Source organism: Centrocercus urophasianus, unplaced genomic scaffold (genome assembly GCF_019232065.1).
Source record: "Centrocercus urophasianus isolate 14NV4802_14NV808 unplaced genomic scaffold, USGS_Curo_1.0 seq_10, whole genome shotgun sequence".
NCBI classification, from domain to species: Eukaryota; Metazoa; Chordata; class Aves; order Galliformes; family Phasianidae; genus Centrocercus; species Centrocercus urophasianus.
In genome coordinates, this window is record NW_024884142.1 from 8536291 (window position 1) to 8563007 (window position 26717).

At 41.4% G+C, this 26717-nt stretch overlaps 1 protein-coding gene across 2 annotated transcripts in view; it reads right to left on the reverse strand.

Annotated features, from left to right (window-relative positions):
- The window catches only part of TAF1B (TATA-box binding protein associated factor, RNA polymerase I subunit B), a 44388-nt gene extending 27554 nt beyond the window's left edge, over positions 1–16834 (reverse strand). For both annotated transcript variants that reach the window (XM_042821693.1, XM_042821684.1), the window contains exons 1-8: positions 16753–16834; positions 16013–16111; positions 15602–15689; positions 13721–13818; positions 13307–13402; positions 12748–12880; positions 9390–9546; positions 3808–3907 (exon numbers count right to left, since the gene is read on the reverse strand). In XM_042821693.1, the coding sequence (XP_042677627.1) occupies positions 3808–3907; positions 9390–9546; positions 12748–12880; positions 13307–13402; positions 13721–13818; positions 15602–15689; positions 16013–16111; positions 16753–16770 (789 nt within the window). In that variant the 5' untranslated portion in view covers positions 16771–16834. The remainder of the gene's footprint in view (positions 1–3807; positions 3908–9389; positions 9547–12747; positions 12881–13306; positions 13403–13720; positions 13819–15601; positions 15690–16012; positions 16112–16752) is intronic.
- Between the last annotated feature and the right edge of the window lie 9883 nt (positions 16835–26717).

The following is a 26717-nucleotide window of genomic DNA, read 5'->3' on the forward strand; positions in this document are numbered from 1 at the left end:
ACAGCAACTCAGTATAGTACAGGAAGCAATGATGAAGAAATCAAGGATGAAAGCAGGTGGAGACAATTAAGAACAAAATTAAAACCAACCAGAAAATAAACTGATTTGAAGAGTCCTAGGCCACAAAGCATATCAACACTATTCTGTAAAGTGAAGTGTTCAGTGGCCCTCTGAACAGGACTGACCAACATTCACTGACCATCCATTCTCTCCTAGTCCTTCAGCCCTTAGGAAAAAACCCTGTTCTTAACAGGTTCAGGAAGAAAAGAGCTATTTGAATGCCACAGGTGAGACTGAAGGAAGGGAACTTCACCAAGGTCACACATCTGGCTCCTCGCCATGCTTGGATACTCGTGCGTCTAAAATGAAGGCCATTCCAGGAGCTCTTCAGAACAACCGGACCTGAAAGCTATTTATGAGGCTACACCTATCCTGTTCCACACAGCACACACTACAAACTGACGTGTCTGTTATCTTCAATACTTTGGTAAATCAAGTTGCACAACAGTCATGGGAGTCATCTGCTTACCTATAGACATGTAAGTTTGCGTGCGCGTCAATAACCTGAGAATCAAACCAAAAATCATTCCCAGACACACAAAATAATAATAAAATATCAACCTGCAATCAGGCAGGAATGGAGGAAAAAAAAAAATAATTGGTGTGGTGCTTCACCAGAGGACAAATGCTATCAAAAAAAAAAAAAACCTGAAATCAAATTTGCCACAGAGCTTTATATGTACTACCACTGATACACAAGCTAGTTTTAAGTCCTACACTAGCAGGCTTTTAAAGGTAAATAACCTCTGCAATAAGGAAACAAAAATGATTTCCACCTAAAAGAGATGACTGTTCATCAAAGATGCATTAACTACTGGCAAATGCCTTCAGATTAAGAGGGATTAACTGTAGTTAACTGAATTGCAAATAGGAAGAAAAAACCTTGATCTCCTCTATAAAAAAAGTCACCAAGAAAAAAACCAAGTATTATGGAGACTGCTATTAGTCTGCTTTAGCAAAAAGCTTTTTCCCCCCCCCCCCATAGCAGAAGATGAACATTTCCTTTTCTTCTGCTGTCTTGGGAATTTAGAAATTCTGAATTAAGAACTCAGAAGCATCCTGCTACTGCTGCTGTTTGCCCCATGAACGTACTTTTAGATAAAACCCACTTCTCAAATGCTAACTTTTAACACACATGATTTTAATAGAGGAAGGGGTAAGCACAGGATGTGTGATGAAATGAAGGCTTAAAAAGGAGAGCAATGGGAAAAATGAATACGTATGGAAAATAAATAACTCATTTCCCATTTTACACAAAGCTCTTGAATAAAGAACTTTTATCCTTCGTAAAATACTTGTGACATAGTGCTTATCTCCTCTTATAGCCTGACACATTTGTCTAAAGGTGTCCAAAAAAAACCTTTGTGGATGGTTTTAAGCAAAGCTCACCCTGTGCAGAATGCAAAAATACAGAAAACACCCTTCTTATTAGCTGTTCCATTACTAAATCCTGCATAATTTAATTGCCACCTACACTGAAGATGTGACAGAATACAAGGCATGCTACACCATGAAGATCACAGCACACTGGAGATCAGAAGGGACCCCTGGAGATCACTGAGCCCATCCCCTGCTCAAAGCAGGGCCAAATACAGCAGGTTGCTCAGGACCATGTCCACTCAGGCTTTGAGCATTTCCAGAGATGGAGGCTTCACAGTAATTTTGGGCAGCCTGTTCCAGTGTTCAGTCACCCTTGCAGTATATTAAAAAAAAAAAAAAAAAAAATTAGAAAATCTTATGTTTAATTTAAAGCTCCTGTTTTTCCAAAATGTGCCCACTGAGTCTTGCCCACTGTTTCTGATGTTCAGTGAAAGGAGTCTGACTCCATCTGCACTCCTTCCTATTGAGCACTTACTCATTTTACTGCAATGAAGCCCCTGCTCAGGGATAAAAAAAAAACTCAGCTCCCTCAGCCTCTCTTCCCATGACAGATACGATGTTCTTTCATCACCTCCAACTCCTAAATTGCAAGCAAGACAACGAAATGCCATCAGTGATATAGACTCACTCCCTGCATTACACACAGCACTGACACTGACTGGCTGGAAATGCTAAGGCAAGCTATGTTCCATGCATTCAGTTCCACCAACTGAATAACAGTAAGAGTAAAAAATGTTGGACATACACACACAACTATGTAGATAGAAAGTAGATACAACTCACCTTGTAGTAACTATTGCATTTACTTTTTAAAGCTCTAATAACTTCAACCTTGCACAAATTCTGGAATTTTTATGCTGGGTACCTGGAAAATTGTTACTGAAAATAGTTTTTTAAGCCACTGAGAGCACTTACACCTATGGTGACTCTTACTGAGTTATAATTCATCTATGTTTAACTGATAAGACGGTAGCTTATTATGATTTTGTATCTTAAGCAACCATGTAGCTACTACTTGATTAAAATTTGGGTTGCAATCAGCCAGCACAGGAAACAATTAAATTTACTAAAAAAATGGTTAAGAAAATAATAAAAAAAAACCCAAACAACTACTGAATAACCTAGTGAAACAGCTGCTTTTGAAAATATTATCAGTTTGCATTCACCAGACTTGAAATGCAACAAATAATGACATGAAAAACAAGGCATGTAAGAGGGCGTGTAAGATGCTTTAATGACCATAATTTGATAAAAAGTTTTTCCACAGAATCAGAGAATGGTTGGGTTGGAAGGGACCTCACAGCCCACCCACCCAGCCCCTGCCATGGGCTGGCTGCCCCCCACCAGCTCAGGTTGCCCAGGGCCCACCCAACCCGGCCTTGAGTGCCTGCAGGGATTGGGCACCCACAGCTCTTGGGCAGCTGTGCCAGAGCCTCACCGCGCTCTGAGTAGATTACTTCCCCTTAACATCTAACTTAAATCTCCCTTCTGCTAGTTTAAAGCCATTCCCTCTTGTCCTGTCACTATCAGAGAAGACATGGAGCATAACTGTCTACAGAATACCATATACAGAACACCAAGGAGAAAAAAACATAGGCTGTGCTTTGAGGATAGAGTATTGCACAATCTGACTTCCTGCTACAGGACAACCACCTGGTCTCCTGAATATCTCAAAACTCAGATGTCAAAACTGGATACAGGTGGATAAACGATTGGCAATCTCTGTGTTGCAATGAGAAGTAAGATCGTTCTGAAACATAAGATCTAGGAAACACCTTGATGTTTTCTTCCGCAATTTTCAACCCAATCACGTAGTCAAAAACGTCTGGGATCCTCCCTGGGCAACTGTGATCTCCTTTCTGCAAACCAGACCTCATATTCTGAGGTGTGGTACAAGCTACAGCTCACACAAAAACTTCAATTGGGATTTTTGTTTGTTTTTGATTTAGCTGGGGCCAAAACTCAAGTTCTGTGTAACCACGTTGAGAGGCACAAATCCAAAGGATGAAGACAAAGGTTTTTTGGCAGTTTTACACAAATACCACATAGCCCTCAGACACGAAACCAAATCCTATTTCTGAACATTCCAACAGCAGTTCAGAATTCAGTTTTTTCTCAACAAGTACTTACTGAATTTGTTTTAACTTAGGTAACCAGCCTAATTAGACTGGTTAACAATTAAAGCACAGAAGGTCTCTGAGTGGATTGTGTTCTGCACAGACTCCAATAATGTGAAACCTGAATTCTACAGTGTAAGAATAGATTTAATCAATTTATTAGTACATTAATCAAAAATTAAAATACCACAAGATAAATTAGCTGGTTGTTTTTTTTTTAATCTATTATTCGAAGAAAAAAAAAAATTACCTCCACACAAAAGATCCTAAGATCAAGGCCATATAACTTCATCTTCTCTGGAAAGTGCTGATAAGCATTGAAATATGGAATATGACCTTCAACAACAAACCTGCGTAAAAAAGCGAACACAAACAGCAGTTAGCACAACAAAAGCATGTTTGTTCTACAATTAATCCATGTATCAATTTCTGGTTCAAAACAACGTCTGTATTATACTGCCTAAGCAATACTATCTGAATTCCACACCCCTAAATGCTCCACAGGATGAACATCAGTTCCATCCTTTTAACGGGCCTTTAAATTCAAGCTCAGCTATGACTGACGAATGGTGATGTTACCACAGCAAGCTTACAATCAGCAGGCTTGCATACAGTTTGTTCTGCACATTCTTCAGCTCCTGTGTTTTTGAAACTGCTTTCTTTCTTGTCTTTCTTTCAAAACATTAATGCTAGAAGTAAATTTTATAAAATGAAGATGAAACACCTTCTGTTGTGAGTGAGGCAACGGGGGGGAGGGGAGGGGAGTCAGAGAATTATGAGCACACACCCAGAACCACAACTCTGATAATTACATTCTGTAGTCTGATTAAGAAAAAAAAAAAAAACAATTTCAGTGAGCAAGTATTTTGCATGCTAATAAAATCCAAAATCATTTATTTTGAATTTGCACCCAAATAATGCATTTTTCACTAAAAACTGACTTGTAGTTTACAGTAGTATTTTGGATTTTTTTTTTCTTCCAGATCCTTATTGTGGGATTCAGCAACATCTACCAATAACAAGACACCAGCACCTCCAAACCCTAGGCTTATCCAATACTGATGCCCACAACAGGCAAAGCAAGCACTGAACAAGCCTGGATCTTCATGACAGAACGGGCACTGCTCTCATTCCAGATTAAAGCCCACTGACAGCCTTCTATAGGGCTCAGAACTGTCTTCCTGGACTGCTTTTCTTCAGAATTTGAGTAATAATTTAGATCGGACTAAGTTAACACTTCAAACAGATCAGACCGTTCTTCAAATGGTATCAGATCTGAAAACAATTTTCTCCCCTCTGCCAGCTGTGCCTTCTTTCTGCACAACATCCCTCTGATCTTGCTACACAGACTGGCAAGGTCTACAAACTCCTACAGTATTGGTAAAGCCAGGCTCTGCATCTGCTCCCAGCAGAGGACAGGACCTGCACGCCCTGATCACCGCAGAGGTCCCCTCCTAGCAGCTGACCAAGTTCCTCATAGCACACAGCCATCTGTCACTGCCACTCACATCGTGTCTGGAGAACAAAACAAGACCAAGGCAAAGAATGCCTTCCATGACAGAGCGCTCACTTCTCCCCTCACACATGGCAGGGCACAAACCCACCTCTTCTTTTCCACTACAGCACCTCCATCACCCCTAGCTGGGTATTACAGAGTACATGTAGGAAAACTGATTAAAATTCTGTTGTAAGAGCCAGTTACTGCAACTGGCAATGTGTGCTGCCCCACATGCTTGCTGAGGTTACCAGCCAGACCCAGCACCCGCTGTGTGCTTGCCACCCTGCCCGATGTGCTGAGCAGCTGCCCGGCAGCTCTGTGCAACCAAATTGCAATAAACTGAACAAGTTCAGCCTGAGGAATGGTTTGACAAGATGGACTGAAACAACCAAAACCATAACTAGCTGTACTTCCCTCCTCCTGTTCCAGCTGTGTGCTCCTGGAGCTTACCATCCTCTTCAACAAATTTAACTCACAGAAGCAGCAAAAGCATCCCTGTGACCCTACTATCAGAAGGAAAGAAGGGTTTATCTGCTGTCATCTAACAGTCAGAGGCTAACAGGCTGCTCACAAGTGCCATAACTGGCTTAGCAGTGCCAGGAAGAGGGAAGCACACAAGCGGCTCAGCTGATTGCAAGTGCTGCCTGACATCTGGTAAGGAGCACTCACAAAATTAGCTGCCAGATCTGGAAGGTGGCTCCAAGAAACTGAGAGCAGCAACTCCTGAGCAAGCACAGCACCAGCTGGAGGACAAACAATCAAGGCACAGGGTGTGGTGTGGCCTCGATTGCAGCTAAACCACCCGTAACAGCTTGCTGCCTCCCAAATGGGAAATCCCACCCTCCCCGCTGCCCTCTGCATCACACTCCTGTCTCCTCCCTGCTGACAAAAGCACTTGTGTCTGTTCTACTGAGGATTAGACTGAAAACAGTCTTTTGTTTTCTAGGGTTTGACTTAAAACAGACAGATTTCCAGACTGCTGACATTACTGCCAGCACAACGTGGAAAGGGATCATGTTGAAGCAAATTACACCGCACTAAAACGCCCACTGAAACTTTCTTCTGCAAATTTAGTTTTCTGATCTGCTTTCAGCTAATGTATCAACAGCTAGGTGAATGCTAGTGCCCAGCACAAGAGAAAACAAGCAGTATCTATGCACAAAAGACAAACAACGCCTACAAAAGTGGTGGTTGTGTGTTTTTGGTTTTTTGCTCTTAAAAGTTCTCACTAACTTGGCTTTACCACGTCAAAGCATTGCAACTGCTGAAAAAACAATGACGACACCTATCCTAGCCTGAAATTACTGTCTCCGTGCAAAAAACATGCTCTTCTCTCAGGTGGAAAGCTGCTTCTATGTTTCAAAAATCCCTGAAGCAGCATAAATACTCTGCTATGAATGCAACATGCCAATGATTCAGGATTTTAACACTTACTCTAAAAGCCTGGATTTGGAACGGAATTGAAAATAGTTTAACTGCCTGCTCTTCTTCCAGCCCTGTCATTTAGCAGATGGGTGATCAAAACACTCACAGCACAAAGTTGTATCAGTGAAGTGCCTGAATGGCCCATACAGCACACAGCGTATGTGCTTTTAATTACAGCAGCAGCATACATTAGTCAGGGCTAAGTGCAAAGAAAATCCTGCATACTACAAGGAAACGATGCATCTGTTAAAGCCACACAGCAATGCCACAAACTGATTACAAGTTCAGTCTTGCCGGAGTAGCCGGGTATAACCTCATTTGAGAAGCAGTAGTTGTCAGCCTCTCGAAGCCTAGCACCTCGATCTTCTTCTCCCTCCACAAAACCCCCATTTTATTAATTAGTTACAGAATACACTGCATGTAGAGAGAGCGTTGTGAGATTACTCACAGTGGAAAAGGATTTACTATTACGCAGACTAGAGCAGAAGGTTGTTAAAATGTTATTTTTAAACCAAAAACGTCTCTTTCAGAGGAGGTAATTGTAGTGTTTTTCTGCTAAGTGTGTCAAGTAGCAAGGAGGAGTGTATTTTTGGTGTAGTAAATCCTTTAAAACTTGGCAGGTTGCCGCACTGTGGTGCCTAAGCATGTGTCACAAGGGAGGAGCGGGAGTCAGCTGACTGCAGGCAGGGAGAAAACCAACTGAGGACAAAAAACAAGGCAGAACTTTGAAGCACAACTGTAATTCAGGTGGTTTAAATAACACAATTTGCTTACAAAGATTTTAAAGGTAACGCTGAATATTTCATGTTTTCATCTCTGCTCTGTTGCTATTTTGATCTGTATCTCAACACATGCAAAAATGTTAACGTTGTCTGAATTTTGAGCTTAAATATTCAGCCGTCAGAAAACAAGAGTTTGATGATAGTTTAGAATTCTCTGCCCTTCTTCATCAAGCTTGTGAAAGGCAAAGAACTTAAGGGTAGGGAGGGAACATGATAATGTAATTGCAGTCTCCTACAACTATCGTAAAACTCTGCAATACAAACGGCATTCTTTTAAACATCACTTTTTGCATTTAATTCACTTCTTATGTTCAGTGCATTTAAAGTCACCGAATCATTCCGATCCCCCACTGGATTCATGGCCTTATATAGTGTCTATTAAACCCATACAACATCCCTAATTAAGTGATACATTCTTTCAAATCATCTTAATTCAGTTTCCAGTTATTAATTTCTGATTATGCTTTTCTCTGCTGTATTTGGTACCTGATTTTTATTTTTTTACAAAGACAAAGGATGCTCTCCAGGTTCTGAATTTTCCTGGATTGTTTTTGCAGTCTCCAGATTTTGAAGACTCAAACACAACAATACACCATTAATACGGAATCAACACAGTCCATCTCACTACTGCATTCTATTCTGACCTAAACTGACTTTCATAGCTTTTTGTTTTTGCCTTCTTACTGAAAGTCGGTTTTGATTTCTGCTGTTTATTGACCTACTCAATATTTACTTCTGTACTGCAGGATACTTACTCTGAATTCTGAATGCCATGGCATGTTGCTGAACATTTTAGAAGCATCTTTTACACAACAGCATATACAGTTATGCAAACACGCAACAGTTTGTGTGATTGTGATTGATGAAGGCAACAGCCATCCCCTGAACTTAAATCAAAGGATTAAAGATTAGTTTAACCAGTTTAGTGTACCCAGTATTAATTGCTATAGTTAGTTCAAGACATACAAACCTCTCTTGCCACAAAAGCACTTTTCATAGCTCTCAGAAAGCTTGTACATAGCTAGCAAGTGCAGGGGGTTTGGCATCCAGAGAGGTACATCAGGGACTGGGATAAACTCACCTTGCATTAAACCTTCAGCAGCAATACAAGTTACATCCATCACAAGTATTGCCTTGCCTTCTAGTCCACAGGTTATATACTTGGAAAAAAAAATTACAATTCAACAACTGAAGCCTATCTTATCAACTGAATCTTGAATCAGTTTTTCCTTATTCTGTCCAAGTGCAATTTGATCTGCCCGCCTACAATTACCTGATCATTTTGGCAAGAAGAAAAAGACATTTTCCCCATATTTCTAGAAATGGACACTATTTCAACAACGGTTAAAAAAAATATCAGCATACGAAAGGTTTTACAGAGCAGCCCCAAGAATTTCTGAATGTAAGCTGCTTTGGTCTGATTTAAAATATTGATTGCTAACAACAGAAAAAAGTTGACAGCTTAATCCCTTAAGAAAACAAGGAATATATTCCTACCCAAATCATAGGAGGGAGAAAAGAACTACATTGTCAGTAATAGCTTGACAATCCCCATATTTAGCATCAAACTATGTTGTTACATTGTTTTATATCTACCGTATTAAAAGCTCTTTATTCTGAACTCTGATGATTACAGATACAAAGCTATAAAGACAAAGAAGAACTCACTATATTAATTTCTGAGCCCTACTCCATTACGTGAAGCTACTTAGTTACCTTCCAGATCTCTGTATACTGCTGGCATTGTTTGCATGATGACACTGACGCAAGTCCCAGGGAACATTTACTCATTTAGTTTTGGCTTGCTGACAACAGCAAAAATAGCAAAAATGCGACCATGCCTACTGCTCCAGTGAATCTAAAGAAATTTCAAAGGAGAAGGACTAAAAGCTTCTTTAGCTGCTAAACCTTCTGCTTTGCAGGTCTTTGAGTTTCAGTGCAAACAACAGAAGAAAATGTTCTCCTGAAGCAGCTGCACAAATTCTTGTGCCAGAGCATAGTTATGGGTATTAAGCATAAGGTAACTCACTGAACAAATTAGTAACAAGGTAACAGTAAAGATCCCACTAAAAATATATATATATTAGTTACAAAAGCGACAGCCATCTCAGCAGAGACCATTCATACCTTAAGAGCTCAGATAACGTCATTGGTTCTTTCAGCCAGAGTAATGCCATGTAACAAAACGAAAGGGTCATCGGCATTGACATCCGCAATTTGTCCTTTCGGTTCTTCGTTACGTACAAGCTACCATCTACTGACCCAGAGCATACAGAGGTGCTTTCTTTGGTTTATGTTAAAAACAGAAGAGAAAAAAAGTAATTGATACAACATACACACAATCCATAGGCTACAGAAAACAAGACAGAGGAACATACAAGTACTCTTGTTCAGCAACTAATAACATTTCCAAATCATTACTCTGCAGTTGTCTGATAGTCAAGGTACTTCAGCTTCACTCTAGTTTATTCATTTGCCATTATATAATAACCTGTCCCCTGAACAGCTATCTCAATTGAAACATTGAATCACATGAAAAGAGACCTCATTCAGGAACCCATAAAAACAGAACCTTTTGGTCTCTGGACCTTTTGGTGGGAGCAACACTTCCCAGCTTTTCAGAAGTCTGAGTTTAACCACAGTGGTGAGCTGGAAATACTATTTTCCATTTGACAGATAAGGAAGCAGTGGAGAAATGGGGAAAAATTCTATGTGCTTAAACCAACACCTTGGAGATGGGGATTAAAACACAGTTTTAAGCTTCGGCAGTGTCAGAGCTTTAACAAGAACACAATCTACACTGCAGAGACTTTACTGAAGTTAAGGTGTGTATCCATCTGCCATAAAGTAGGTTGTTGGATATTTTTCATTTAAATTCAATTAAAAAAAAAAAAAAAAAAAGAACTTGAGAACACAGAAGTATCAAATGGTAAAGAAGGTTAAAGAAAACCAAAACGAACCACAAAACAACCAAACCTTCCTATGCTCTCACTGAGATGAATCACCAAACAGAGAGAAGCAGCAATGAGAAACTTAATTTATGGGATAGACTTTGAATTAAGAACCTTTTCAGCAGTGAAACCTTGGAGTTCAGGGAAGGAGGAACAAAAACTGAAAAGTTCTTCTTCCCTACATCATGAATACGCCAGGATAAACGAAAATGTTTTGTTTCTGAAGCACACCAACACAGAACATCAACTCTGGCTCTGTAGTGCCTTCTCCACAGTTCCCCAGACTGGGCAGAAAGCGTGAAGACTGACACACAGCTCCCAGCCTGGGAGCTGCAGGGTCACAGCGAGCAGCCTGAGCGGGGAGCTGGGCAGCGCCGTGGTTACGCCGGTAGGTGAAACCCAGGTCTGTGAGGTGGCAGCGGGCAGAGGTCTGGCACCCACTGACACACTGGCAGGCAGAACTGCAAGCGTGGTGTTTCTGGGTCAGAATTAGTCTTTGATGCCACCTACTGGCTCCTCAAAAGAGGAGACGGCACGCAGGGGACACAGACTAGATGAGAGGATCCTGAGATGACTGTTGCGTATAGGTGTGCTGGGGAATAAAGGCAGCAGCCTTCAGTTAATCCTTGTAGTCAACAGTTTCACCTTTTACATGGATACATGTGCTTAGGCAGCTTCACGACTGAAGCTTCATTATTAATTTCACATTCAACTCAATTTAGAATAATCCTCATTATATTTGTGGCTTTAATGATAGCACACAATTTCCTTTTATTTCTTGTAGCTTACGCAAGACATGACAACATACAATTACACACATCTAATAATTTAAGAGTTTAATAGGCTTCCCTAGCAATATCTCAGCACTACACTCAGTGGAATTTGCTATTATCCCCATACAAAAATAACCAAAAAATAATAAAACAAAAAAAAAACCCCACAACAATTGCATGTTGGAGCAGCCTCTTAGGAGAGTGTTGAGGTTTCCAGTCTGTAGCAATAACAACTCAGTAGAAATGGCACTAGGAGGAAATGAATCAATCTTCACCACCATTTATGGTCTACTAGAACACATCTAGTATTATTTGTATCAAATTTCAATATAGTAAATAATCGCTGTGCTTCTTTGATTGCTCCAAAATATGCTTTTACTGTCACTGAGCTCTTATCTACTTCAAAGGCTTTTAGTGAAATAGGTATGACTACTTAAAGGTTAATCTGTTCTCCACAACAACAGACCAAGGAGAACACATTAAATTACGGCCTGTCTTAATGCTGCCTTTTAGATACATACAGGAGGCACTACTCCTAAAAAAGAAAGGAGTTCCTTTAGACATCTAAAAGGGAAGAATTCAACTGAGTATTTGCACTAGAATTTTTTCACTGTGTTCTTTCCTACTTAAGGAAAGAATTTGTAAAACGTATTTGTAAAATGCCCTGAATCTGCTGTGTATGAACACACAGAGACTTTTTACCTGCAAATCTTAACGTTTTAGTATATTAGAATGAAAAGTGCTTGCATTATGTTCTCAAAAGTTTGTGCTGCTATTTTTGCCCTATTTCTCCCTTTCTAATCCTGTTCAAGAGTTTTAGTTTCTTAATATTTCTAATTGCTGTAGCTCAAGTTTCTCATTCTGCTTTCATTTCTGGATTGTATGAAATAACAATATAGAAGGACAAAATTATATTACTTGGATGGTAGATGGACAATATCGTAGAAAAATAGAAGTAGAACATAAAGAGGACCTTTTAACGTGGGAACAGTAAACACTGAAACAGACAAAGAAGGAAAAGACAAAGAATCAAGCTTAAAAGAACAACCAGAAACTCAAAGTGCAAGCAAAAACGTTCAAATATGCTTTGAGCTGTATTTCCATCATCAGACATCACAGCACTGCCTGAGATTATACTTGCCCACTAACACCAAAGACTCCAATTTTATGGAGTCTTTTCTTTTTTTAATTAAAATGTTTAGAATTCTGTCAATGTTTTCAAGCTCATTTGTGAACAGAAAGGAGAAGCTGAAGGAATGATACAAGATTTTGGATGAAAAAGGCTATAAGAATAGTAAACATAATGCAGGACAAGGGATACAGAAGTACCAAAAACGCTGTTAAAAAAAAAAAAAAGAAAAATACATATGGGACAGAGAAAAAAAAAACAACACATAACGTGAAGAACATAAAGGAAACAAGAGAATCAACTCTTTTTTAAATATAGAAGTCAGGACTTGTTAGGAACATGTAGCTTTGCAGATAAAACAGCTTTTTCTTTCTACATTCCAGACAGGATGCATGGGGCAACACAGCTAAAAAATACAACTTCCCTCTGCATTTCTAGATCACATTCAACTTTAGAGGGAAAAAAAAAAGTCTTCTGCTACAGATAGAATATAAAATACCTCCGTGGCAAATAGGATTGAAAACTCTACACTTTCCAGCTACACATCAAAAAGTCCTTCCAATTAATTCTACACAAATACACCCAAGTCATTACAAGAATGGTTTCCAGATACTTCACTTCATTGCTCCTACCTGAGACCTTGCCAACTGATGAGGCATAGCTGCAATCTGTCTGCAGATCCCCGTCACTTTCAGAGACAGATAAAAAATGAAGCAGGCTAGGTTGCTCTGGTTCACTGTCCATATCTGTACTGCTATCACATACCTGTTTTTTGTAAATATGACATAGTATTATCTACTGTTAGTAACTGTTCAATCTGAATAAACCAAATAAAGCATAACAGACAGAAGATCTAGTACATGAAGTTGAAACCCAAGCTGTTCACATATTTACCTGCTCTATGAATCACCAGTATGTAAAGAAACCTTGAAAAAAAAAATTCTTTGTGATTCTGTTACATCCCAATTGCCTACAGTGACCAGAGAGGAGGTAATTTATAGAAGCAAAGCTTAATGAAATAAGTAACTTCAGGAGACTGGGCAACTTCAGGGACTGTGGTATTCCATTTAGAAGACATTCTCACTGAAGTGAGATTAATGTGAGTTAGGTATGCAGCTTAAAGAAAGTTTTTTGTTGTTACTCTTTAAGAAAGATAACCAACATCTCATAGGATCTGAGCTTTTCACTTACTGATAATGCCTTGATAGTTTCACCAGCTGGTCTGTTGCAATATGCCTGTTGGCTCTTCTGAAGGTAACGCCTCCAAAAATTGCACAGAATTTCATCCTGGTAAATACAAATGGACAGCGATTCGTACAAGGTTTAGAGAGAGAACGTCATGTTCTGAGAAAACAGAACCTAACAGAATTGCTAACTCAGGAACCTAAATAATATTCCAGCTCTGATTTCATTACCTCCAGTTTTTAATTCACATTTTATAACTATGAGGAAAATTAAGTTTGTTTTAATGCACTCAGCATATATATTTTTTTTGAGAGACTTGATTTACACAAAAAATTACAGTATCCTTAAATAACACCCCTGCTGCACACTCACAGTGTGCACAACTCACAGTTTGTAGGATTCAAACCGATCTCTACGTACCTTCATTTGTGGGCACACTCCTAATGCTTCCAAAGCTTCAGCTTGTTGCTTTAGTACCAGCTGAAAGCCTTCACAAACATACCACTCCCAGCCTTCATCTATTAAAAAGAAAGCGTTTTTTAAACCTTAAGCAAGGTATTTTCACTTAATTCTATTATCTTGTACCAGGACAGAGACATATCTCTATGAAATAACTTCAGATACGAGAGCAAAGACCATTACACTGAATATTCCATTAATTTCCACTTACAGGCTTCAGAAAGAAGAAATATTACTGAACAAGTGATGTTCTCACCACATTTCCAAATACTAATATATTTCACTATCATTTCTAACACAGCATTCGTAAATGAGGAGAGAGTTGCCTAGTGACCAGTTTTAAAGTAGGACCTGTTGTTGAAAAAATGAGATGTATTTTCTTCCCTATCTTGAGCATGAAAAGCTGGAACACATTGCATTGCAGTACTTCACCAGGCAGATATTAAAATATATATATATATATATATATAAATCACAGTGTTCTTCACCAGTGTCTCTCATGGAATCATACAGGTTTAACTGAAAGTTTCTCAGACATTCAGAGCTTTTATCATACCTCAGCATATGATGAATTTCCTAAGGCCTGCTCTAATCTATTCACTGTTTCCTCAGACAGCATTACATTTACTTTCTGCCATACCTCTCCATATTTACAAATCCTTTCCACATGCTCTTGGTCTTAAAAAAAATGTCTCTGTAGCTCCCAACTCTCTTTGTTTTCACTCCATTGCTGTTATTCATTATTTTTCCTTCCAATCACACCTTGCATCTCATCATCTTAAAAGTTATCTGCCCCAAGTTAATCCCCAGCATTAAGGATGCTGGCTTTACCCGTTAACCACAGATACAGCTTAACCCTACACACGTATGAAAATAAACTGTCATAGCCTCGTGCAACTGCACTTGCAGAAGGAACTGTATGAAGCTAAGAAGTATGGGGGATTGCTGATGACAAGCCCAACATGAAAAGTAAAAGGCACGAAGTCTCAGCACTGATTTTTGGAGCAATGCAGGAGAAAGGCAGGTAGAGGTGTTCAGGCCCTTCTTCACTCCTACTTTCAACTTCCCACAATTGCTCTTTTCAAAGGAATGCAGTCATCTCCTGCCACTGCAGTACAGTGAAGATAGGTCAGCCTATCAGAGACAAAGATAGCTCCGTGCTTCATGTAGCACTGTAATGCATTTTTGCTTTTTGAAAGTGGCCACAACAGCAAAACAACTCTCCAGCCATGAGAGTACACACATACAGCTCCAGCAGCAACTCTACTATAACACGCATAGCATGTCAACATATATAATGGCTACTGCTCTTTCGAATCATGAAATTAATGCAGAGTGACTTGGGATAAAATATGTATTACCAAGCTACTTCAGACTAGCTACTCTAACTGCAAAAAATCCCATCCACTTAAATCTCTGTGTAGGTTGCAGGGTCAAGTGCGCACAGGGCAAGCTGGGCACACATTTTGAGAGTGGGACCATTGCCACCTTTCATTTAGACACACACACTGCTCTTTTGTGACAGTCACCACAAAGAAGGAACAGAGAGACAACCACATCTGGATGAACACTATGCACCATCTTCAGTGAGCAGCAGCCTGCACAAATCCAAGCGGCAGAAACACCAAGCCTAATGCACAACATCCACAAACTTCATGGAAGCCACCTGTGCCTCTGGAACTCACTGAGGCTGGGGCTGCTTAAGGCTCTGGCAGTGTCTGGGGATGCATTACATTCCTGTTCTTGGTCCTTTTTAGATATCTGCTTTCATCCACAGTTGAAGACAATGTGCTCTGTGAATCAGTGCATCCACTCATGGAGAACACAGTTTTCTGTACGTACCAGTTTTTTTCTGACTTCTAGAGCCTTTGGAGATTGTCTGGATTCTTGCATTAGGGATAACATCGGTGCTTACAACTTCTCGAGTTCTCTGCAAAACAGTAACATCTTAGCAAGAAAAACGCCAGACTTAATTTGCATCAATCGCCCCATAATAAAACGTAATGGAATTACTTGTTCTGTTTTCTTAAAACAGACAAATATTTCATTCAGAATTAGCAAAAATTGGTTATTACAGTCCTGGACATACAGCTGTCACTTGTCAGCGAGTCACAGCGGTGCCGTGCTGCAGCACAGCAATATCCAGGCAGTAGTGTTAGGACGCCCAGGTCATGCCATATAGCATTTTTATAACCTAAAAACCAGGCATAATCAAAATAAAGCAATCTGAAGGCCAACAGCTCCGCTTTTTACCTCAATAACATTGTGGCAAGTTCTGCAGTAAAATCTGCCTCCATCAGTGAGACCCCAGTTTACTTCTGAACACTGTGCGCAGCGCTCATCAAAACCTCCCTGAAAGGAGAAAACAAACAGTTTCACAGGCTCAAGTACAGTAGATAATCCCCAGCCAGGCTACTGCACAGCTTTCAGGATTAGCTACAGCAAACGCATGTCCCTGAGGTGAGTTGATGCAGACAACGAGTAGTGGCAGTGTTTGCTGTTAGCTCGTCCCACACAACAACCTGCGAGCTGGCAAGCGCCAGTACGTGAACTTCCCGTATAACGGGAAGCTGGTAACTAAGTCAGTGCCCCAGTAATCCACCCATCAGAAATAGGAAGGGGAATAGAGGCCTGGAGGTGAAAGAACGAATCTCCAGAACGGCGCAAAACACGTGGAAGAAGCCTGCAAAACGCACAGAGAGCCGTGCCCGGGGAAATCCGAGGGGGGAGGAGAGAAGAGGGAAACACACAGAAGCAGCAGGAAGGGGAGCGCTTCTACAGCCCCCGGGCCTGCCGGGCAGCTCCGCGCTCAGGCCGGGCCCCAACCCCGACACCGAGCCGGGAACGCCGCCGGGGCCTCTCCCTCCCCAGCGCCGGAGCCCGCAGCCCGCCCCCCGCCCGCGGCCACCGAACGCCCCGCGGGGCAGCGCCGCCCACGCGGCCGCGTTCCAGCTCGGCGAAACCGGCCGCTCCCGGAGCCGCCCGCTCCGCACCGCGTCCTCCTCGTCCATGCTGCTGAGCGCCGGGCAGCCGCTCCGGGAATCCCACCGCAGCAGCCGTGCCGAGCGCCCGCGCCGTCGGTCGGCCCGGAAACGGCAGCCCCGGCGCTTGCGTTCCGGCCCTGCCCGGCGGCCTCGGGCGGCCTCTCGGGGCACGCGGCCTCCCCGGCCCGTCAGCGCTGGGCCGGGACGGAGACGGGAGGAGGGCACGTGGGGCTTCTTCACTGAGTGGACGTGGGGGCTTCATAGAGTCACAGAATCGCTCACGTTGGTAGAGACTACTGAGATGGTCTCATGCAACCACAACCCATCCCCACCATGCCCACTGACCGCGTCTCTCAGTGCCACATCTCCACATCCCTTGAGCGCCTCCAGGGATGGTGACTCCACCACCTCCCTGGGCAGCCTGTGCCACTGCCTCACCGCTCTTTCTGTAAACAAATGTTTCCTAATATCAAGTCTAATTTCTGGGGAAACATGGGGAACTTCACAAAGAGGGCATGGATGTTTCATTTTTCGGGAGACGTGGGAGCTTCACTATGGGAGCAATGAAGTTTCACCTCTGAGGGGACGCAGGAGCATCACAGAGGTTAGTCACATGGAGGCTTCACCCCTGATGGATCACAAGGAGCTTCACCAAGGGGCTTCACCTCTGAAGGCACATGGTCCCAGAGGGAATGTGTGGCCCGCCACCACCATGCCTCTCTGCTGAGCATCCTCAGATCACCCTGGCCGTGCCAGTGCCCCACCTGACACCCTGCCAAAGATGTTGGAGGGGGACTATTGCTGCCCTCGCAAAAGGAGAGCAAAACTCATTTAACTACGTAAAGCACTTGTGGATCCTTGAATGAGGGAAACAATGATCTGAAATTCGCTTTCAGTTAAAAAAAAAAAACAAAAACAACAAAACAAAACACCAAACCTCCAGATCTTGATGTAGGTCTCTAATTTCTGCTATACTAATAATGATGTCTAAACACAGAGATCTGTTATTGCAATGAATTTGCCCACAAAATTGGAGAACAGGTTTAGGTTTAGACCCCTTTAAAAAAAAAAAAAAAAAATTCCACTGAGTGAAAGCATGGGAAAAAATTAAAGCTAAAATATACACGGAAAGAGGTGAGGCTCCCTTGACAGCTGTGGTTACATTGATGTTGGAGGATGTGTACAGAGCTAGAGGGGAACTGTTTATGTTCATGAAAAAAAGTTATTACTCATACCAACTGTGATCTTTTTTCAGTGTGGGATGAACATTTGTAACACCCATTAGAGGGAATTATGCATATAATTCCTGACATGGTAAAAGGGTGATCGTCAGCCTCACAGAAATGCGGCTAACACTCTGATGAAACAGATCCTACTTGTTATATTAATTTCCATAATTTTTGTTTGCGAAAATACAGTTCTGGGAAAGCAAGACCTTTTCGTGTGATAGAGTTTGATCTTTTTGTAATGAGTTTCTAAGATGAAATGCCGTCTTGAAAAAAAAAAGCAGAGCAGCTCTGTATATGGTAAACCAGGAAGGGCTGTGTCCTGGTTAGAAGAGGTGGCCTTCCTCCTGCTAGGAGCTGGGCTTGGGTTTGGAGTCACTGTGTGAATGAGCAGGCCGCTCCATGGATTTAACTCAACCAAAGAAGTCGCTAAAATTAAGCAAGGAATGACTGCTTGGTTGAGGCAGGGCCTCAGCGGTAGGACTTCTGCTTGCTAATTACACCTGGGCAAAGCAGTGTTGAAGGAAGCATAGTGACAGAACACTGCTAATTCATCAAAACCAGAGCACTTCATTGTCAGTGGTAGGAGCTGAAGAGAACAAAAGAAGAAAAGTTTGAGGGACTGCATGGGGACCGATATTAGTGAAATTCTGAGCATACTGATTTGACAGCCTAGTGAAGTTTTTAAGTGGGTAAGCACTGGTTCTGTGCTTTTGGACAGCCTGCTCAGCTTTTCTGAGCTGTGTTTTCCATGCAGGTGAGGTAAAGATATGAAAAGCTACCAAACTTCAGACAAAAAGCTGTACAAAGACTAGTGTTGGTGGTTCTAGTTACGTATTCAGGCTTTATATGGGTGCAAATCTTCCATTAGTATTTTCTAAGACCATCAACTAACTAGTAATCTGGTAGCAAAAATTCAAAGTGTAATAGGGGTAGCAAGACTTATATCTATTTCTTAATATTTTTTTTTTTGAGATGACATGCTTAAAACCGGTTTTTCAGCATATAAAATTATGTGTAACCTTTGTCCCTAATTACAAGTTACCCAAGCATACAGATAGGCATATGATAATTTCAAAGCCAGGAGACAGACTGTCTTCCTGCTTCAGCTCACTTTTCTAATTAAAATCATTATGCATAGTAGTCAGATTGATTCAAGGCTTAGATAAATAATATGTCCTGTTGTTTCCATTGAATTGAATTTTTAATGAACTGGATTCCACTGCTGATACCACATTTCTGGCTCTCGAGTGCAGAGTTTCTGTATGTGAAGGCACAAAAAATACATCTTGAACCGAAAGACGTGTCCTTTGGCCTATCCTTCAGGATATTGCTTATGAAATTTTATTGGCTCCAGGATAAAAATTCTGCATCACAGATTCTCCCAGGAGTCCTATATAGACTTTACCCATTATCAGACACCTACTACAAAGAGCTGGAGCAGAAACACAACCCCGGCTGCTCTAAAGATTGTAAAGATTTACACTGGGCACATCTACCAGATTCTCGTTTATAGCAGATATACACTGTTATTAGCACACGCAATTTGGTTTTTGTACCTTCAAAAAAGGAAACAGAAAACATAGGGAAATTAGAAAAACAAGACAGAGGTGCTTTTATCTGAACTGTATGGATTTAGTCTAACCAATCTCTAAAAGTGATCACAATATAAAAGGGTCAAGGGGAAAAGCTGTGCTAAGCAGAAATGCAGCAGAGACAAAGCTGTGGGGAGAGCAGTTGTGCAAGAAGCAAACACAGGAATGGACAAAGGTGGGAACGCTGATGGAGTGTAGAGGTTGCAGGCAGCCTGGCAGGGAGGATAACCAGGGAGGGGCTGAGCTGAGTGGAGCTTTGAAGGAAGAGACAAGAAGAATGATTTTAACATTACTGCTCAGGCACACCCAGAATTGCCTTGTGATATTTAGTGTTTATTGTACAGCTTCAGCTTTCAAATGTTATTTTTAAAATGTGTTTCTAGCCCTGATGTGGAAAACCTGAAAATGTGACCTTGAATGTCCCAAACAACAGAAAGCACGTAACATTTTTTTTCAGAGATTACTCAGGTTTTCTTGTGCTGTACTTAGGATGTGAGCAGCATGAAGTTGAATTTTTGACTGGTGAAAGCAGCAATACTACTAACACAAGTGAGGGCAGACATATCCAGTCATGTGCTGAGTATGAAGTTCTACCTACTCAGATGCAGCCCAGCCCATCTCACAGAGTTACTTTGCAGGGCCATGGGTTTGCTCCAGCTTTATATGTGACCCCACACAAAGGAGAGCTGATGTTTATCTGCAGCCATCAAACCATCTGCCTTGGAGATGCACACCTTAGGGAAGGGCTTCATGTTTGCATGAGCTGATCTAAGAAGCAAAGCTCTTCAGGTTCAGCCACCTCATGTGATCCGAAGCCATGCTAAATTGTGGTCAGTTGTGAACTTAGCTGTGAGGTCTGCCTTGGGAATTCCAGAGTCCTGTCTGGAAGGAAGGAAAGATCTCACTGTGGGTCCCAGCCTTCAAAGGCAAGTTGTCTTTCCTGAGGAGCACCTGCCTTCTTTCTGTCCATACCAGTAGAGATTTCACACACCCCCTTCCCCCTAAATGGGTGACTGTGTTCATCTCATTCTACAGAGCAACAGGGCAGGGGTAGGCCACTTCTAAAGTGGTCTTAGCAGCCACGAAGGCACAGAGTAAGCAGTGAGTGTTCGAATGTTCCATCGTACATCACAGGCATGTACAATGCCTTTGTTTTCTCCTATTTCAGATTTTATTAAATAGCTAACACGAAACATTTTAATACTTTTAAGTGTATTAGATTTTGCATCGTTTCCAGCTTTACTGAAAGAAGAATATGCAGCATGCTAAAGGAAATCTCGCTTTCCACTATATCACTGTGCATCTGTGGAGCTCTGGAGATGCAGTTCATCTACAAACACAGTGGCAATTTCAAAGTAATCGAGAGCCACCTTGTGGAGCTGGGATTCTTGAAGGGGCTGTGAATAACACTGCTGGGAACAGCTGCTCATGATGAGGAATCCAAACCCAACAGGATGCACATCTGCACACATGCAATAAATGCACATTGCATCACACCTCTCCTCTGCTGATTAATGCTGGACAGCAAAGAAATAAATATACATGGGCAGTGGGAGGCAGGGATGTAAGAGATGGAGAAGTGCAGAAAGCAGCAAAACCAAGGAAACAAAGTAATATGTCCATTATATTTTGCAAAGCCATAGTAGGGTTTGAAGGGTTTTTTTATGCTGTTCATGGGGCATATTTCACCATGTAAGTAATTAAGTACTCAAAAATTAAGTTTTGGGATTGTTCTCTATAGATATCTGTTGTAGGCATATTTTGTCCAGCATTCAGCTATTAGCATCAAGAATTATGACTGCCAGGGCTGAAAACTTGCCACATGTAACATAATGTATAGCAGACATGAAATCACTGGTGGACGTAATCCATAACTAAAAAAATTCAGTGGTCATTGTTCCTGCAGAAAAATTATGATAGAATGGCCTGGGTTGAAAAGGACCACAATGATCATCCAGTTTCAACCCCCTGCTATGTGCAGGGTCACCAACCAGCAGACCAGGCTGCCCAGAGCCACATCCAGCCTGGCCTTGAATGCCTCCAGGGATGGGGCATCCACAACCTCCTTGGGCAACCTGTTCCAGTGTGTCACCACCCTTTAATAATAACAAGCAGTCTTGGCACAGAGTTTGCAATAGGGCCTGTAAAGCATTTCTTTTTCTCTCCCATCACGTATAGAATAGAATCACTAAGGTTGGAAAAGACCTTTGAGATTATGCAGTCCAACATATCACCTATATTCCCCACTAAACCACGTCCCTCAGTACAATGTTTCTTGAAGACCTCCTGGGACAGTGACTCCCCCAGCTCCCTGGGCAGTCTGTTCCAGCTCCTGACCACTCTTTTGGAGAAGAATTTTTTCCTAATATCTAACCTGATGCAGCAGAAACTTTATTTTCAGCACATAGTGTCATGAGATGGTGTCTTAAGCACAATTTAAAAAAAAATCTCTCTAAATATCTAGAATGGATCAGACAAGAAACAAAAATAAAAACAAAAAAAGAGAAGAACCATGATGCTCGAACCATTCTCCAGGTGCCAGAGAAGCCACTGCTGAGATAAGTGGAGCGATGGTGATCAACTGGTGATCAGCCTGGTTATTGAGTCACAACACAGCAGAGTTTCAGAACAAGACCTGCATACTAAGCAGACTGACATGCTTTTACCCATCTTCCAGTAATTTATGTTTCAGCTCCAGAAGCTTTTCGAATTAGTTACACACTAGTGGAGCTCCAAGTTAAATTACATTTCAGAAGAGATACCACATTCAGAGTTCTTGTTAAGCAAACAATCATTAATATCCCACAACATGCTACAAAGCCAGCAGCATGAGAATGCAACCTGAGAAGTCATTCTTCTCAGGCCTAATCTTAGCAGACAAACCCAACATAAGCTTTGTGATTAACAGAGTTTGGTTTTCCTTCTTTTTCAAACACTGTTTTGCCAAACAGAAGATATCTATCTTTTGCTATCCTTAATGGTCACTTCAGACTAGTTTAAATGAAATCATGTAAGATGTTATGTGGTAGCAGGAGAAAATTTGTGAAAAGATACTGAACCAAGTTACGGCAAGGAACCACCAGCTTGTTTTCTGGTTTGAAAAAGTAGGAATTTCAGAGAAGACCTGCACCTTTTCCTATGATATTTCATTCCATCGTGCTTTCCAAGAGGCCACCATGCATGGACCCACAGCAGTTTTCCACTGTTTGTTCTAAAACATGATACTTCATTCTACATTAGAATACACTGAGGTGAAGGACAGACAAATCCAGGTGAAATAGAAGCCAGCAGAATGCAAACTTCTGTTTTCAGAACGCTCCCAAGCTTTGGACTCTAATCTGAACTTCCCAAGCTGCCTCTGCCAAGAGGAGAACACGGCAGAGTTCATGAGAACCCAGAAGAACTGGTAGGAGCACCTTCCCCTGGATGCAGCACTCTTCAATGCTGACAAGCATGTTCAAGGTGACAAAGGTTTGGTAGGTATCCTTCTGACCTACACATGGTCCTGGAAAAAGAAATGTACCTGGAAAAAGAAATGACCTACGCATGGTCCTGGAAAAAGAAATAAAAACCACAACTCTTTGTCAATTTTCTATTCTTAACCTTTATATGCAACTTTTATAAAAGTTGTTATTGTATGTGCTTATGCGGGGTTGGAGAGCTTACAATGAGAGCTTAAAAGTACAAACTTTTTGCTCTAGCTTAAAAAAAAAAAAAGAACAGTGAAAAATTCAATAAAGTTTCTAGGATTACTTTTTAAAGAGAAGGGCTATAAAAAGCAGTTATGACCCCTATTATGACAATAATGAAAAACATAATAAAATAGAGGCATAGTTTTGCTTTGGCTTACAATCTCATTTCCCCAACGGCTTTTGCTCTCCTTTTCTCACCATCTGTTTTATCTGTCCTCTCTGAAGAAAGAAAAGATCCCCATTACTATTCATAGCTTGATTAAGCCTGTAAATTGCAGTGTGCCACTGGACGCAAACAGCTTCACACCAGCTTGGGGAGAACCTGTGACTTATATTATGCCTCAGCAAGGTTCAACGGTGTTTTGAGCTCATCTGCACGCTGGGGTATTTGTGGTGGGGATGTTAAATACACTATGGAAAGGGGGCAGAGCCATGATGGTTCCTCTTTCCCTTACCCCTACACATTATCCTTAAAACCTGTAGGTAGCAGGGAAAAGCTTTGCACCTGCAAAGTCTTTGGTTTGGATGTCAGTTCTGCAAGCACAGCAGACATGCTCTGACCAGAGCTGAGATGTAACTGAGACTCTGTGAGGATTCGTTTTAGTACAGTGAATTCAAGCCCAGTCCTGGTTTAATGGTATAACTTAAGGGGGATGCATTTTGCAGTAACAGAGGGATTGAGTGTTATAATCAGAAGAAAAACACTGATATGAATTTTTAAGTCATTCTTTGCAATAAGGATGACAAGAGGAGAATTAGGGATGAGTCACATTCTTTTCCAGTTTATTGGCATACTTCATCTTACGACTCTAGTTTTTAAACAGCACAGTTACTACTTGAGGACAGTGATTTAATTGTGATTGAAAATTGTCCACCTGCTTGTCTTCTAAAGCCATTAAAAGTATTCATCGTAAATAGTTGTTTTCCTGGTTTTAAATATAAAACCATTTGGTTGTTCAGTAAGATCCCATCCAGAGCCCTTTAGGAAAAAACAATGAAAAAATTTTCACTCATTTCAGTGGCTTTTGCACCATGCCCTTGGCCACTGACTTGGGCTAGGGGTGTGTTTGTATACTGTAGCAATTATCAGAGCTGAATGTATTTAGCCTTTGCTCACCCTTGGGAAACTGAAGCATCCTTGTCACCACTCACAGATGGATCTGTAGATCCACACACCACGAGTTCCCTTAGTCAGATCAGTGTGTAATCCCACAGCACATCCTTCTGCAGTGATTGCTTACTATTGCATCAAGGATTTCTTTCCCTGTTGTCTTTGTTTATTCAGTTTTTCCCTCCTCCTTTACTACCGGTACATTAAAAGCTTCTAATTAATGGATGTTTCTAATGTCCCCTCTTCTTGTGTTGACCTGCGCACAGGTTAACTGAAAACATTTCATGTTGGCTACAGAGGCTTAAAAATAATGAGCTCTACTTCCCTCTCCACGCTACCTGCCTGCAGCACCTCTTCAAGTAAGCTCTCCTCAGAAGAGTCCTGGAAACTGGGAAGGAGGGGTGCAGATCTGCGGAGTGTAGAGAACTCGTGGGATCCCACCCACACCGTGAGGAAAAGCCTGCACTTACCTGTGTAACAGTCACTTCTGTGCAGTGGTCTGATCACACTCTGAACATTCTGAGTGAATTCATGTGGCCTCACAGAACGTGGGTTTGGGGCTTGATTTCACCTAGGGATTTCGGTTTTGTTTTCTTTGAGCTTTTTGATGATAGCTGAATAGATGCTTATTTTCTCACATGAAAATAATGTGTGGTAAAAACACCACATGCCCAGATTAGTGGTTCTTTCCCAATACTTATTCCATTTTTCTCATCTTAGCCATGCAAGTAAGACACTATAAGCTAATTCAAGAGTATATTCAAGTTAGTGAAGGAATCATTTAAGTAATTCTAATGGTTGTAAATCCTAATGTACTCTAAGTGTGCTACACAGTCTTTTGAAAGGAAGAAAAGGGAGCTCTTACATTCATGCTAGGAATCTTGTTTTCATCTTATCCATGTCTGTATGACAAGGGCAAGCAATCTCAGACAAAGGCGTAAACAGCATCCACCCATCCCCAGCATTGCTCACACCATTTAGGCAATTTACAACAGTAAACAAAGATAAGCGATCTGCACAGAAGCAGCTTTAGGTGACCACAAATGGATACCGCTGTTTAATTCAGCCCTCTCTCACCTAAACAAGTTTGTTTTCTCAGCACTGTTTATTTGTACTAGGGAGTGCTAGGAAGAAAATTCCATCCTCCTCCAGATTACCTGCTTCAATGTTGTGAAAAGTCAGTATTTCCCCAGCCTAAGAATATATTCCTCCTACAGACACACTGTACTTTGCGGTCTTGCCTACATTTTGTTGACGGGTTGTTTTTTTCCTTGTAGCTCATAGCACTTTACTGGGACTGGAGCTGATCTCCAAATTGGGAGAAGCCCTGCAAAGTTCAACCCAGATGAGTGAACCCATCTGATCAGCATTTCCGTCTCAGGAGGTGGGGAAGTGGGGAGAGGAGATAAGGCAGAGGTAGATATGTGAGGGTTTGAATAAATGAGCTGGCCAGTGGTGGCAGGGGAATGGTTTTCCCTTTGTTGTATGTTTTCTGATACAGAAAAGAAGAAGTGATAACAAAAGCTTAAGAAAAAATCTTGTGTGAAATGTGTCTTTTCAAAATCCACAATGAAAAACTCTTCAAACTAAAATGCTGAAAAGAACATACGCTTCAACCTGTCAAAAAGTCAAACCTGACCGACCAGTGAAGGTGAAACAAGGAAGCCCATGGCATTCTCCCCACTTTGAGGTTACAAAGAGACTTGGAGCGAACAGAGGAGCACACCAGGGGATGGGGGTAGAGAGGAGGACTGCTGCAAAGACTGGGAATGGGAATGGGAAACGTATGTAGGATGAGAACTTTGTCATCAGAGACTACAGGCAAGGAATTCTGTTGGTACCACAGTTCTGCCATACAAGCATAGAAGGACAAGAAGTTTGAAATATGAAGACGCAAATCAAACCCCACAGTTCCATTTCTAAAGGAATAGGGCGGGTTACCTGACGTTTAGGGGCTGGCACATGTGTTTGCAAATTTCAGGATGATAATTCTTGGCATTTAGAATAGAACAGTTCTTCTGGAAGGGACCTTCAGAGGTGCCTGGTCCACTGGCCTGCCATCTCTTGTGCTTTGGTAAGGTAGCAAGAAAGCATCTATATTTGCTTCTCTTCTGTAGCCCCGTGCACCCATCTGCCTGGCAAACATGGGTCTGCAGACAAGATGAATACTGTTGCAGAACTAACATCTAAGGTGAAAATCACTTTCCACTTATTTACTCACAGATCAATGAGGAAAAAAAATGCCATGCTGTTGATTAATTAACTGAGTGATTTATAAACTTGCAGAAGGTTCTTTCAAGAGTATATAATAAGGCATGTTAAAATAATCCATTCACAAAGCCAGCTTCAA